Source organism: Stylophora pistillata, chromosome 11 (genome assembly GCF_964205215.1).
Source record: "Stylophora pistillata chromosome 11, jaStyPist1.2, whole genome shotgun sequence".
Classification (NCBI taxonomy): Eukaryota; Metazoa; Cnidaria; class Anthozoa; order Scleractinia; family Pocilloporidae; genus Stylophora; species Stylophora pistillata.
Genome location: NC_142529.1, coordinates 291,827 through 303,925, shown reverse-complemented (window position 1 = coordinate 303,925; position 12,099 = coordinate 291,827). Strand labels below are relative to the sequence as shown.

Genomic DNA, 12,099 nt, shown 5'->3' with positions numbered 1-12,099 from the left:
TTAAAAAAACCCGATTAAATCAAGTGAAATCGATAAAATAACGACACCAGGAGCAGCATTACACGTATGGAACAAGGTAAGCCATTTTTATTTAATATTTTCACTTTTAACTATCTCTATGGCTATCTTGCAGAAAATCCCATACAAATCCTTACAAATCGATATGCAAATTGTGTTCCTTTTGTAGTTCTCTAAGAGAGCTTGGGCTACCTGTGGGTTTCCCTTAGATCTTTCCAAACCCTCCTCATGTTCGGGCCCGGACCCGCAGTGGGAGGATCTCACGCCCCCCAGTGAGACTGGACTTATGACGAGACCACCCTACTGAGGAGATTCTGTTGTGTTACTATTATGGTATATAAAATACATGTGGTTTTCACTTGAAGTTATTTTAGTAGTCTGAACAGAACATTATGGTCCTTCGAAGCCGGATTTGAGAAACCTTTGGGGAAGCAAAGCACTGAGCAGAAAAGTAAACATCGAGAGAAACGATTACAGTTTTGAATATGGCAGACAACTGTGCATCGACAGCGGAGGAAATTGTGAGTGAAATGTCTCTTTCCTTAGTCAAAGCTGAGTTACAAAGGAGAGGATTACCGGCAAAAGGAAAGAAAGCAGCTCTCATGGCTCGACTTATAGTTGCTATAAAGCAAGAAGAATCTAATCCTCCATCTTTGCAAAACGAAAGTGAGAAATCGACTCATATAGGCTCTAAACAAGCCTTGCCAGCTGACTACGTGCCTGCAGCATCAACTAGTCAACTCTCGTCGTCACAGTCTGCCAATCATCAGTTAAGTAATTTTCAGTTGTTAAGAAGGAAAGAAATGATCCTTAAGATGGACATTAATGCTGTGATACAAGTAATACTTGAGACAAGCAAAAGTCCCAGCAACAACATCATAAGAATGGAAAATCGTGTTCAAAAGTTGAATGGTTACATGGAGAGTTGTAGTAAGGTAAGAGAGGAAATTATTGCTATTATTTCTGATGATGAAGTTGCTGAAGAAGCTCAAAAGTGGATTGACTATCAACGAGTGATTGATAATGCTTTAGACATAGCTCAAGAGTATATATCTAGACAAGCAATTTCCAAAGCAGACGAACAAACTACTCCGAGTTCAGCGGAGCACAAACAGTCACATTTAAAATTACCAAAACTTGAGTTACCCAAATTTGATGGAGATGTTTTAAAATTTCAAAACTTTTGGGACCAATTCGAGGTTGCTATTCATGATAATGACAATGTGCCTTCTGTTCAAAAATTCACCTACCTGCGTTCAGTACTTGAAGGGATTGCTTATCACACAATCGAGGGATTTGAAGTCACTAGTGCTAATTATCAGCATGCTGTTGATGCTCTGAAACATCGCTTTGGTAGGAAAAGAATAATTATTTCATCTCTAGTCAAGTCAATTATCCAGTTACCAAGGTCAAACGAAGGGGTAGAGTTTTTGCGAGATCTCCATGACACGCTAAAGAATCGGATTAGAGCACTGGAGGCCCTAGGCGAAAAGCCAACGACCCATTCTTGTATCCTCCTTCCAATATTAGAAACCAAACTTCCACCTGAGTTATCCGAGAAATGGGAATTAGAACTAGCTGACACAAAGGAAGAGAGTGTTGATCTTGAACTTTTCTTCAAGTTCCTGAATAAACAAGTGATTTCCAAGGAGGCCGGAAAAAGGAATGCTAGTATGATTGGTGAGAATGGTGGGACAGCTAGAGGAAGTGGAGCACGAGACAAGGATGGAGCTGGGGCAAGGAACACCAGGGAGAAAGTGTTTTCAGCAGCCGCTCTACTAGCAAGTGAGACAAATCGGAGAAGTTATGCAGCTTGCCATGTGTGTAAGGAGCAGGGACATGAAACCTTTAAATGTCCAGAGCTTGAGCGAAAGTCAGTTGACAAACGCTGGCAGTTAGTAAGGGAGAGCCGGCTATGTTTTAACTGTTTAAAGCCTGCAAATACTTTCCACTATTCTTCAGTATGCCGCCAACCCAAGTGCAAAGTCGAAGGATGTGGCCGGCGTCATCACAATATACTTCATGGTGACTGGGATCCTACCATGGAAGAAAAGGGACATACAACATTAAGTGGATTCGTGGCTTCATACAACTCCAAGATGCAACAAACCTTATTACAGACTGGGACAGCCATGCTGGTTTCAGACGATTTCCAGAGAGCACCTGTAAGAGTTTTGTTTGACTCAGGAAGCCAGAGGTCTTATATCACCAAGAAGGTTGCCGAATCATTTGCCCTTGATGGACCTTCTGAGGTCCTTAGTGTATCCATGTTAGGGGGAGAAGCCAGTCAAACGAAGAGAATGAAGAAAGTCAGGTTCTCACTTGCCTCTGTTCAAGAAAACGTTTCAACACCAGTTAGCATGGAGGCCCTCACCATTGACAAGATCTGCACACCACTAGAACCAGTGGAGATCAGGCTAGAAGATTACCCCCACCTGCGGAACTTGATACTTGCCGACTCGTACCCTCGTGGACCAGTTAACGTCGATATTTTGATAGGAGCAGACTTTTACTTTTCATTTATGAGTGGTAAATGCAAGAAAGGGGAAGCCACTCATGCTCCCACTGCAGTAGAGTCAACACTTGGATGGATTGTAGGAGGACCCATCGAGGGTCTTTCTTCTAAGAACACTCAATCCATGCTGTCTACCGTGTGCATTGATCCAGTTACAGACATTCTTAAGCAGTTTTGGGAGCTGGAATCTATTGGAATTGTAGATAAAGGGAATACACCCATGTCCTTAGAGGAAGAAGAGTCTGTTAGACAGTTCAACGAGGGACTGAAGTTTGATGGTGAGCGTTATGAAGTACCGCTGTTATGGAAAAGCGATGCTCTGCCATTCAAGTCAAACTACCTCCAGGCAGCCAAGAGACTTGAGAGTGTGGAAAGACAGCTGAGGAGAAACCCAGAGAGAGCCAATGCTTACAAGGATACCATCAACCAATACGTAGATAAGGGATTTGCCGTAGAAGTAAAGGAAGCAGTTGATGATAACGAGAAGGTCAGGTATTTACCTCATCACGCAGTCTTTCGAGAGGACAAGAAAACTACAAAATGCCGTGTTGTTTTTGATGCTTCAGCATATGACGAGCATGAGGTATCTCTCAATGACTGTATTCTGTCAGGGCCAGCACTTCAACCTAACCTGGTATCAGTATTACTTCGATTCCGAGCACGTAGGATTGCACTTATGGCTGATGTTGAAAAGATGTTCCTCCAGATCAAGGTTGACGAACGAGACCAGGACGCTCTACGTTATCTTTGGAGGGATCTACAAAGTGATAAACCACCGAGAGTGTACAAGCTGCAAAGGTTGGCATTTGGTGTTAATTGTAGTCCATTCCTGGCCATTGCCACAGTTCAAAGCCATGCGAAGAAATGCAGCGAAGAGTTCCCTGATGCATCAAGGGAAGTCCTGTCGAACATGTACGTGGATGACTGCCTTAGTGGTGCTGATGATGTTGAAGATACAGTGAAGTTACAGCAGTCCTTAAGTGCGATGATGGAACGAGGTGGATTTAATCTGACAAAGTGGGCCAGTAATTCGAAGAAGGTCCTTAGCCACATTGCAGAGCAAGATCAGGCAGAGTCCAGTACTGTTGATTTCAATGCAAGGGAACCGCTCAAGGCACTGGGAATATGTTCGAATACACTAACTGACTGCTTCCTCTTTAATATGCCACCAAGTACGCTGGCCGCTCGTGACCCTGAAACGAAGAGAAGTCTGTTGAGCATTGCGTCGAGGGTTTTTGACCCTATGGGACTAATCACACCATTTACAATCAGAGCGAAAATGTTGTTCCAAGAACTATGGCAGAAGGGTTTACAGTGGGAGGACCAGTTAGATGAGGATATTGCTAAGCAGTGGAGGTCGTGGAAATCAGAACTTTCACAGTTAAGTTGTATCACCATTCCCCGCTATTTCATGGAAAACATTGGATCAAGTTCTAGAATAGAGCTCCATGGCTTCGGTGATGCTTCACCTAAGGCATACGGTGCGGCAGTCTATATCAGGTGCTTGGATGAAACCGGCCATGCGTCAACACATCTTGTCATGTCCAAATCAAGGGTGGCTCCCGCAAAGGCTGTATCGTTACCGAGATTAGAGTTACTTGCAGCTGTTGTTAACGCAAGATTGCTGAAGTTTGTTGTAGAATCCCTAACGTTAACACTCAAAGTAGAGCAGGTAGTCTGCTGGACTGACAGCACGGTAACTCTTCAGTGGATCAGAGGCTCAAGTAGCCAGTGGAAGACATTTGTAGCAAACCGCGTTGCTGAGATTCAGTCCACATGGGACCCACACCATTGGAAACACTGTTCAGGGGAGGACAATCCTGCTGACTTACTTACACGTGGAGTGCCCGTAAAGGTCTTAGCTGATAGCAAGTTGTGGTGGAGTGGACCGTGCTGGTTATCTTCTCAATGCCTGCCTGAACAACGAGAGTCGCCAAACGAATTGACCGAGTCTGTAGAGAAAGAAAGAAAACAAAGGGTGACAAGAACGTGCGCGTTGATTACTATGGAACCAGTGATTGATCCATCTCGATATGAGCAATGGCTGACGCTAATCCGGGTAACAGCATTTGTTCTTCGAGGTGTTCGAGCTTTTAAGTCAGGAATAAGTGCAGGTTCCAAAGAGCTGTCAGCCGAGGAGCTGCAAGATGCCAAGTTGAGGTGGTACCGGGAGATACAACAAGAGGTGTACCAAGCAGAGTATGAAAGGCTGGAGGAGGACCTTCCTTTACCAAACGCCAGTGCTATATTAAAATTGGACCCTTATTTCGACAAGAGAGATCGCTTGCTACGGGTAGGAGGTAGATTACAGCACTCAGACTTGCCAGAGGGTACCAAACATCCAATAATCTTACCACATGGTCATGCGGTAGTTGAGAAAATCATACAAAGTGTGCACAAGGAGTTACTTCATGCTGGACCGGAGGGCACTCTTTCGGTTCTACGACAAGAGATCTGGCTCACCAAGGGACGTCGTGAAGTTAAAAGAATCCTGGGAAAGTGCCTTGTTTGTCGGCGTCAACGAGTTGGTCCATGTTCACAGAAAATGGCGCCATTGCCATCAGAGCGGGCGTCATTGTCTCCAGCCTTCACTCACGTTGGTGTAGACTTTGCAGGGCCATTGTTCGTACGAGGGAGTGCCTCCCCAGAAAAGGCTTACATATGCATCTTTACTTGTGACTCCTCCCGCATGACCCATCTAGAGCTTACGGGTGACTTGTCCACTAAAGAGTTCTTTCAGGCATTTCTTCGTATGATCAGTAGACGAGGGCTCTGTAGAACCATCTGGTCTGACAATGCGAAGACGCTCAAATGCGCTGACCGTGAGATCCAACAGTTGTTCACACAAGGGTCATCTGTCAATAAAGGATTGTGGGACAGGATAGATCAGGAAGAGCTCCAGGCCAAATTGACCTCCAAGGGAATCAAGTGGAAGTTCATCGTCGAGCGCTCCCCTTGGCATGGCGGCTGGTGGGAAAGGCTGGTGCGTTCAGTGAAGGAACCTCTTCGCAAGATCTTGGGCAAAGCGCTGTTGTCCTATCAAGAGTTGGCCACCATCCTTACCAGGATTGAAGCCGTTATTAACTCGAGACCGCTCACCACAGTAAGTGACGACATAAGAGATCTAACGCCTATAACACCAGCTCATCTTGCTATTGGAAGATCCCTGTTTAGCTTACCGGACTTCGTAGACGAACTTTCAGCAAACAAAAGCACAACGAGGCAGCGATACCTGTACCAGCAGAAGCTTATTAACCATTTCTGGCAACGGTGGCGGGGAGAGTACTTGCATCAGTTATCCGTTAGAAAGAAGTGGGTGAATGAACAACCAGCCCTCAAGATTGGAGATGTAATGCTGATTTCTGAAGACAAGGTGTCGAGAGGAAAGTGGCCAATGGGAAGAATTGAAAGATTGCTTCCTGGAAAAGACGGCTTGATTCGTACTGTTGTTTTGAAGACAAAGAAAGGGCTTCTAAGGAGACCTGTACAGAGGCTACATCGTTTGGAAGCAAGCAGTACTCAATTTGGAAGTGATGAATTTTGTGACAGCGGTGCTTACGGTGGGGAGTCTGTTGCTCGAAAGGTCAAGGAAAAGGCGAAGAAGAAACAAGTTACACGGAAACCAGTGTCAAGTCTCCAAAAGTATTGGAGAGGTGGGGAGGATGTTCGGGCCCGGACCCGCAGTGGGAGGATCTCACGCCCCCCAGTGAGACTGGACTTATGACGAGACCACCCTACTGAGGAGATTTTGTTGTGTTACTATTATGGTATCTAAAATACATGTGGTTTTCACTTGAAGTTATTTTAGTAGTCTGAACAGAACACCTCAATGCTTACATATTTCCCATCCTCGGAGACCCAGGGGCAGTGAGTCGATTTCAAGTTAAAGGAAGAAGAGCCCCTGGGGACATTGTCTTACCAGACTAGTTCCAAACGGTCGCAGTCGTTCTGGCATCTGATTGGTGCCAGAAAATCTTTGTGTTTTTCTGCCCAATCAGAGTGAAGTGTCGTTTGGAGTCCTTTCGTGTGTATTAACACGCACATCTACAACAAGCTCTGTTGCTCGCTATGTTTGTCTCGGCCGTGCGACGAAGCTTTGCCCGAGGTGAAAAGTTTCAGTCTCAGCACACAATGTAAGAGAAATCGATCAGATTGTCCGCGAAATCTTACCGGAAATTATACCGAATACTTTCGCAGGTATCACAAGAGAACGTGTTCAAAAGTTTGCGAGGTTCGTATAAAACATAATGGTTGCAGGCATTGATATGACGCTTTAAACGTTAGATGAGATGTAAGCTTAAACTTTCAAGATTTTTTGTATAATTTGCTGTCACTGAAACTTTTCCAATCCCGTGAAGCCATTTCGTCGCAAGGGCCACGCAGGTATGTAGAGCAACTGGCGCTTACGCATTTTTTTGTGCACGCCCGGCCAAAATCTAATCTAATCTTCGCTTGAAAAATTAAAAATAAAAGCTAAACGTGGAAACTTTTGTTTATTAGATGTGGGTAGATAACCCTGTACCAAGCTGACATTTACAATAAAGCAAGCCCGCCCTTTCCATCCAATATTTCTTGGTCTTTGGTTTTGTTTTCCCCGATGAAAGCAGCATCGATTCCAAATGATCAAAGGTAATTAACTTGGTCTTCAACAATCGATAAAAGAGGTGAAATGACAATGACCAAGGGACTAGAAGAGAATCCGTGGCCTTTCGAGCTCAAGAATTTGAACACTCAACGCAGCAGTTGAAAGATTAAACTTTCTCCAAACCCCTTCGGTAACTGTCCGAAAACATATCTCCTTTCCACGATGTTCTCGATGATTAGTTTTTGTTCAGATTTTAATTAGATAACCGGAAACACAGCTAAGCTTTCTTTAAGCGCTTGCTGAAGGTCGTCCACGTACTTGACGTTATCTGCAAGTTTGGCGATATTGTAAAGACTTTACTACAAGGCAACGATTAGAGTTTGGCGCGCACAGAAAGCTACGCAAGCATAAGCGCCAGTTGCTTGACATACCTACGTGGCTTCACGGGATTGGAAAAGTTTCAGTCACAACAAATTGTACAAAAAATCTTAAAAGCTTTAAGCTTACATCTCATCTAACGTTTAAAGCGACATATCAATGCCTGCAACCATTATGTTTTATACGAACCTCGCAAACTTTTGAACACGTTCTCTTGTGATACCTGCGAAAGTATTCAGTAAAATTTCCGGTAAGATTTCGCGGACAATCTGATCGATTTCTCTTACACTGTGTGCTGAGACTGAAACTTTTCACCTCGGGCAAAGCTTCGTCGCACGGCCGAGACAAACATAGCGTGCAACAGAGCTTGTTGTATACATGCGTGTTAAAACACACGAAAGGACTCCAAACGACACTTCACTCTGATTGGGCAGAAAAACACAAAGATTTTCTGGCACCAATCAGATGCCAGAACGACTGCGACCGTTTGGAACTAGTCTTGTAAGACAATGTCCCCAGGGGCTCTTCTGCCCTTAACTTGAAATCGACTCACTGCCCCTGGGTCTCCGAGGATGCATATTTCCCAGCCTTTCACTGATTTCAAAATGGCCGCCCAGATTGTGAAAACCCGACAGGTAAAAAAATAATCGGAAAGATTTCCATATAACCATATACATTAATTATGTATTCCATTTGCAACACTCTATGCATAATTGATGTATGGGGTTATATGGAAATCTTTATTGTAAATCACAAGTTCTGCAGCGAAGGTTTTGATAATTATCTTGCTTTCTAGACTTCGGCCGTCATCGAAGGAATCCACACAGAGGTGTTTTGGGCAAGAGTTCCGTATAACCCCATACATTAATTATGCATAGAGTGTTGCAAAGAAACCTTTATTTTAGTCTTTATGAAATGAGTGCATAATTAATGTATGGGGTTAGGGGTTATATGGAACTCTTTCCGTGTTTTGTTCAGCTTATCAGGACAGAATCTTTGTGATCGTTTCATTGATTGAGAAAATTGGAATGCTGGTGAGTTGGTGCCTTTATTTTCTGTTAGTTTTCTTCATTATCCGTTTCTTATAATTGATTGCATGATCAAGGGATGATTTACTCCAGGATATATGAGCGTTAAGTAGAATTAATGCAATCTCTGTATAAAAGTAATATTGAACTCCACATGATTGTCAGCTGTAATGTATTGTTACAGAATTTATTCATAACCCTTTCACTCCCAAGATCACCCGTGTAATTCTCCTTACTGTCTGCCATAAATTCTTACCATGTTAGTTTGGAGAATTTACTTTTGGGTCTACTAATACTGGTAATTCCCTAATTAACATTTTCCTTTATTCTCATCACTTGTCTGCTTGATTTTGCATTGAAAATGAAGGGAGAAATTCTGTCTTGGTCGCTCATGGTAATAAAAGCATATGTGCAGGCATATTTGCTGGTGTTCTTCAATCATTTCAAATGGTCTGATGGGCTTCTTTGGATGTAAAGTGGCTGCACGTTTCCCATGGATTTCTCATAATCCTTTGTCACTGAGACCTTAAAACTTTCAGTCTCTTAATTTGCATAAACGAAATTTCTTTACAAAGTTAGCCGTGCATTGAATGCCTTTGCAGGTTATTGTAAAATAATAAGAATCCTCTGACAGATGGCTCATTCAAAAGAGAGGCATAGACATTCAATCTCAGAGGTGATCAAATGCAACTTCTCCTTGGGATATGAACTCATTGCTATGTAAATAAACGAGAGAATTTTGGAAATCATCAACTGCAGGACAGTAAATTTACTGGTAATCAATACCAAATTCACTGAGCTATCATATAAAGAAATGTTTAAGACTTCATAATCTTTGCAGGTTTCTTTGTATGTCTATTTTCCAGATCAGGCCTTATAAATTGTTGATCCTGGAGGAAAAAAGGGAACAAGATAATATTCTGCAGAAGTCAACATTTTAATGTCTATTAAACTAAAAGGCTAATAAATGCAATGGTCTAACAAGTGGAGTCTTTTGAGGTGCAAGATTCCATCTAAATGTTGTCAGTGAGAGGAACTTTTACATAATTACAATGGGTTTTTTGAGAGGATGGACTGTAGCTGACAGAAGTTTAATATTACTTCATTCATTTATTTAAGTTTGTTTTTATCCATGAACATGTTATTACATTGCAGGAAATCTGGCATGTTTATGCTAAACAGATTGGAGCCCTTATCACTGAGCATGCCAGCAAGCCAGTTTTTTCGGGTGTTGCCCTCAGGAAACATTCACCCCAGATACTACAGCAGATTTTAAAACTGCTTGAAACAAATAGACTCTGGTGATGAAATATGCCTGTCTTAGACAGAAATTGTACCTCAGATTCTCAAACAACAATAGCTGCAATAGTTTACAAATGAGTCAGATGAGTCTCTACTGAGACAGTGAAAAGTTAATCTCAAGCTTGTTGTTCCATGACATAGCTGTTAGTATTAAAACAAGAGCAAACAATGCAAAGTAGCTCAAAATAATTGATTTTGGAGCCTTTGAATCCAACCATTAACAGCTGCCGCTTGCTTTTAATATTTCTTTTTTACAAGTTTCATCTTATGTACAGCACCTTTTCTTCATGTAAATAGACAATACAACTTATTACAAAATGGAAGTTATTTTGTTACATTATTTAATAAATTGCGGTGTAGTTACGGATCTTTTGATTTTCTCTGCCATCTGTATAACTTTACAAAATTATGCTTTCCTATCCTCCTGTGGACTTTATAGAACACTATAAGTTGAGCTATACAGCAGGGAGTTTAGGAAGTCACTGCTGCACTGAGCCAAATGTCAGTTGTAATCTCTGAATAAATAGCTTCTAAACATGGAATTATTTAACAAAACTATTGACTGGTAATCTGTTTTCATGGTTTTATACACAATTTACAATGTTCTTTAAGACCCAGGTCTTACTTCTGGTGATTTAAAATTACCAGCATTTAGAAGACAAGTTTTGTAGAATTAGTCAATGAAACTTTACTTTAAACCAACCCCTATAAAGAGTGGGTCTACTAGAATCATGACCGTAGCCCCTACTTTTGTACAAATGATGACAGCCTTGATAAGGGCACTGCAACACGATCAATTGAACCACCCTGTATGACTCCCAAATGGAACGGGTTACAAGTACTGTTTTGCACCTCAGTCTTCATCATCAAAATCCTCTATTGCATTATCATCATCTTGAGGCATTTGAGAGGTTCCTTGTGAATCACACTCTTCACCCATGACCAGGCACTTGTTAGCTCCCTGGATTGTATTCCCTCTTGGTTGGGAACTAGCAAGAATGTCGTCATCATTATCACTACTCATACCACAATCTTTTTCTTCAAGTGTATCTGTGATTCCTCTAGAAAAAAATAAAACACAATTATTTCATATTTAAAATGGTAAAGTTGGCATCTGAGACAACAGGATTAGAAAACTTCATTCCAAAATTAGTATCAAAACCATATAATTTGCCCTGCTTGTTGCTAGACAGTTAATTCTTGGACATTACCTGAATGAGTGCTTGGATTTTCTGAAATTGCTGATAGCTTGCAAAAAGGAAATTTGTCCTAAACACAAGAGAGAGTAATAATTCAGTTAACTAAGAGTGAATGGATCTTAAACAGAATTCAGGTTAGCTTTAAGGTTCCTCAGAAGAAGATGGAACACGAAAAATGAATGAAGATATAAAATTAATATAAAAAGAGCAACACCAATAGAGGAACAATATACTAAGAATGGTAACTAACCTGGTGTTCTCAGGGGAACATCAGTAATGGCCAAGTATGGAAGAACCTCCGTTTGCAGAACTAGTGATGGACAGTAGTAATCTTAGGAAGTCAACAGGATCGTCATTGTTAATTAAGAAGTTGAACCAAAGAAGATAATTATTGACTTTGGGTGAGAAATCTTCTACACCTTAGTCCTTGAGTATTTACTCTTCCCTTATCAAAAATATCTCTTACTTGTCTGTTAACAACTTTCCATTGGCTAGGTCATTCAGTGGCCATAGAAAAATGATTGAGTGATAAGCCTCACCTTTAAACAGATCTCGTGCAGTGTTAATACCTTCACGCATCTGAAATTAATTCAATTTAACAGTACTATCATTATATTTGAATTTGATGTAAAAAATTATTCGTTGAGTACAATCATTATTACTGTGAAAATTATCTTTCTCTCAATCTTAATTCTGTGACTGTGAATCATCACAATTTTAAATTAAACCAATCATTGTGGAGTGAGACATAACTGTGATATTGCTAGTATGTTTTTTAACTAAATATTTACACTGTCCTCAGGCTCTTAAATCATTCTAAGTAGCAATATGAACCCTCTATTTGTATCCTGGAATAATTTACCTTCTTGTTGACCTCAAACAACTGTGGTTTATGAAGTGGTCTCCATCCTCTCCCAGGCCCACTGGAGCTTGATGAGGTCCCCCCTAATCTGCTGTTAAATATTAACCCTCTTGCTGCCAGAGATGAGCTGTACTCCCTCATGGAGGACTGAAACTGTGTTATAATGACAAAGCTCCTTTGTGAATACAGTTAATTGGACAAATAAATAACTA

The 12,099-nt window shown here is 41.5% G+C and overlaps 2 protein-coding genes across 10 annotated transcripts in view; one reads left to right on the top strand and one right to left on the bottom strand.

The window, feature by feature from the left end:
- Positions 1–12,099, bottom strand: part of LOC111332283 (cell cycle checkpoint protein RAD17) — a 73,850-nt gene that overhangs the window by 53,699 nt on the left and 8,052 nt on the right. For 3 of the 6 annotated variants that reach the window (XM_022937585.2, XM_022937587.2, XM_022937586.2), the window contains exons 17-21: positions 11,888–12,040; positions 11,565–11,604; positions 11,276–11,356; positions 11,038–11,095; positions 9,441–10,887 (exon numbers count right to left, since the gene is read on the bottom strand). In XM_022937585.2, the coding sequence (XP_022793320.2) occupies positions 10,680–10,887; positions 11,038–11,095; positions 11,276–11,356; positions 11,565–11,604; positions 11,888–12,040 (540 nt within the window). In that variant the 3' untranslated portion in view covers positions 9,441–10,679. Of the gene's footprint in view, positions 1–9,440; positions 10,888–11,037; positions 11,096–11,275; positions 11,357–11,564; positions 11,605–11,887; positions 12,041–12,099 lie in introns of those variants that run through there. The other 3 variants (XM_088738535.1, XM_088738536.1, XM_088738533.1) reach the window with 2 other exon arrangements.
- On the top strand, positions 62–10,194 carry LOC111346609 (uncharacterized). Of its 4 annotated transcripts, XM_088738525.1 has the most exons (4): positions 370–953; positions 1,641–6,300; positions 8,293–8,530; positions 9,680–10,194. In XM_088738525.1, the coding sequence occupies exons 1-2, from the start codon at positions 504–506 to the stop codon at positions 6,255–6,257; spliced, it is 5,067 nt and encodes a 1,688-aa protein (XP_088594651.1). In that variant the 5' UTR covers positions 370–503; the 3' UTR covers positions 6,258–6,300; positions 8,293–8,530; positions 9,680–10,194. The 4 variants fall into 4 exon arrangements, 2 of the variants coding, with proteins under 2 accessions (XP_088594651.1, XP_088594650.1); XR_015993217.1 differs by lacking the exons at positions 370–953; positions 1,641–6,300 and adding an exon at positions 62–76; XM_088738524.1 differs by having other exon boundaries at positions 370–6,300.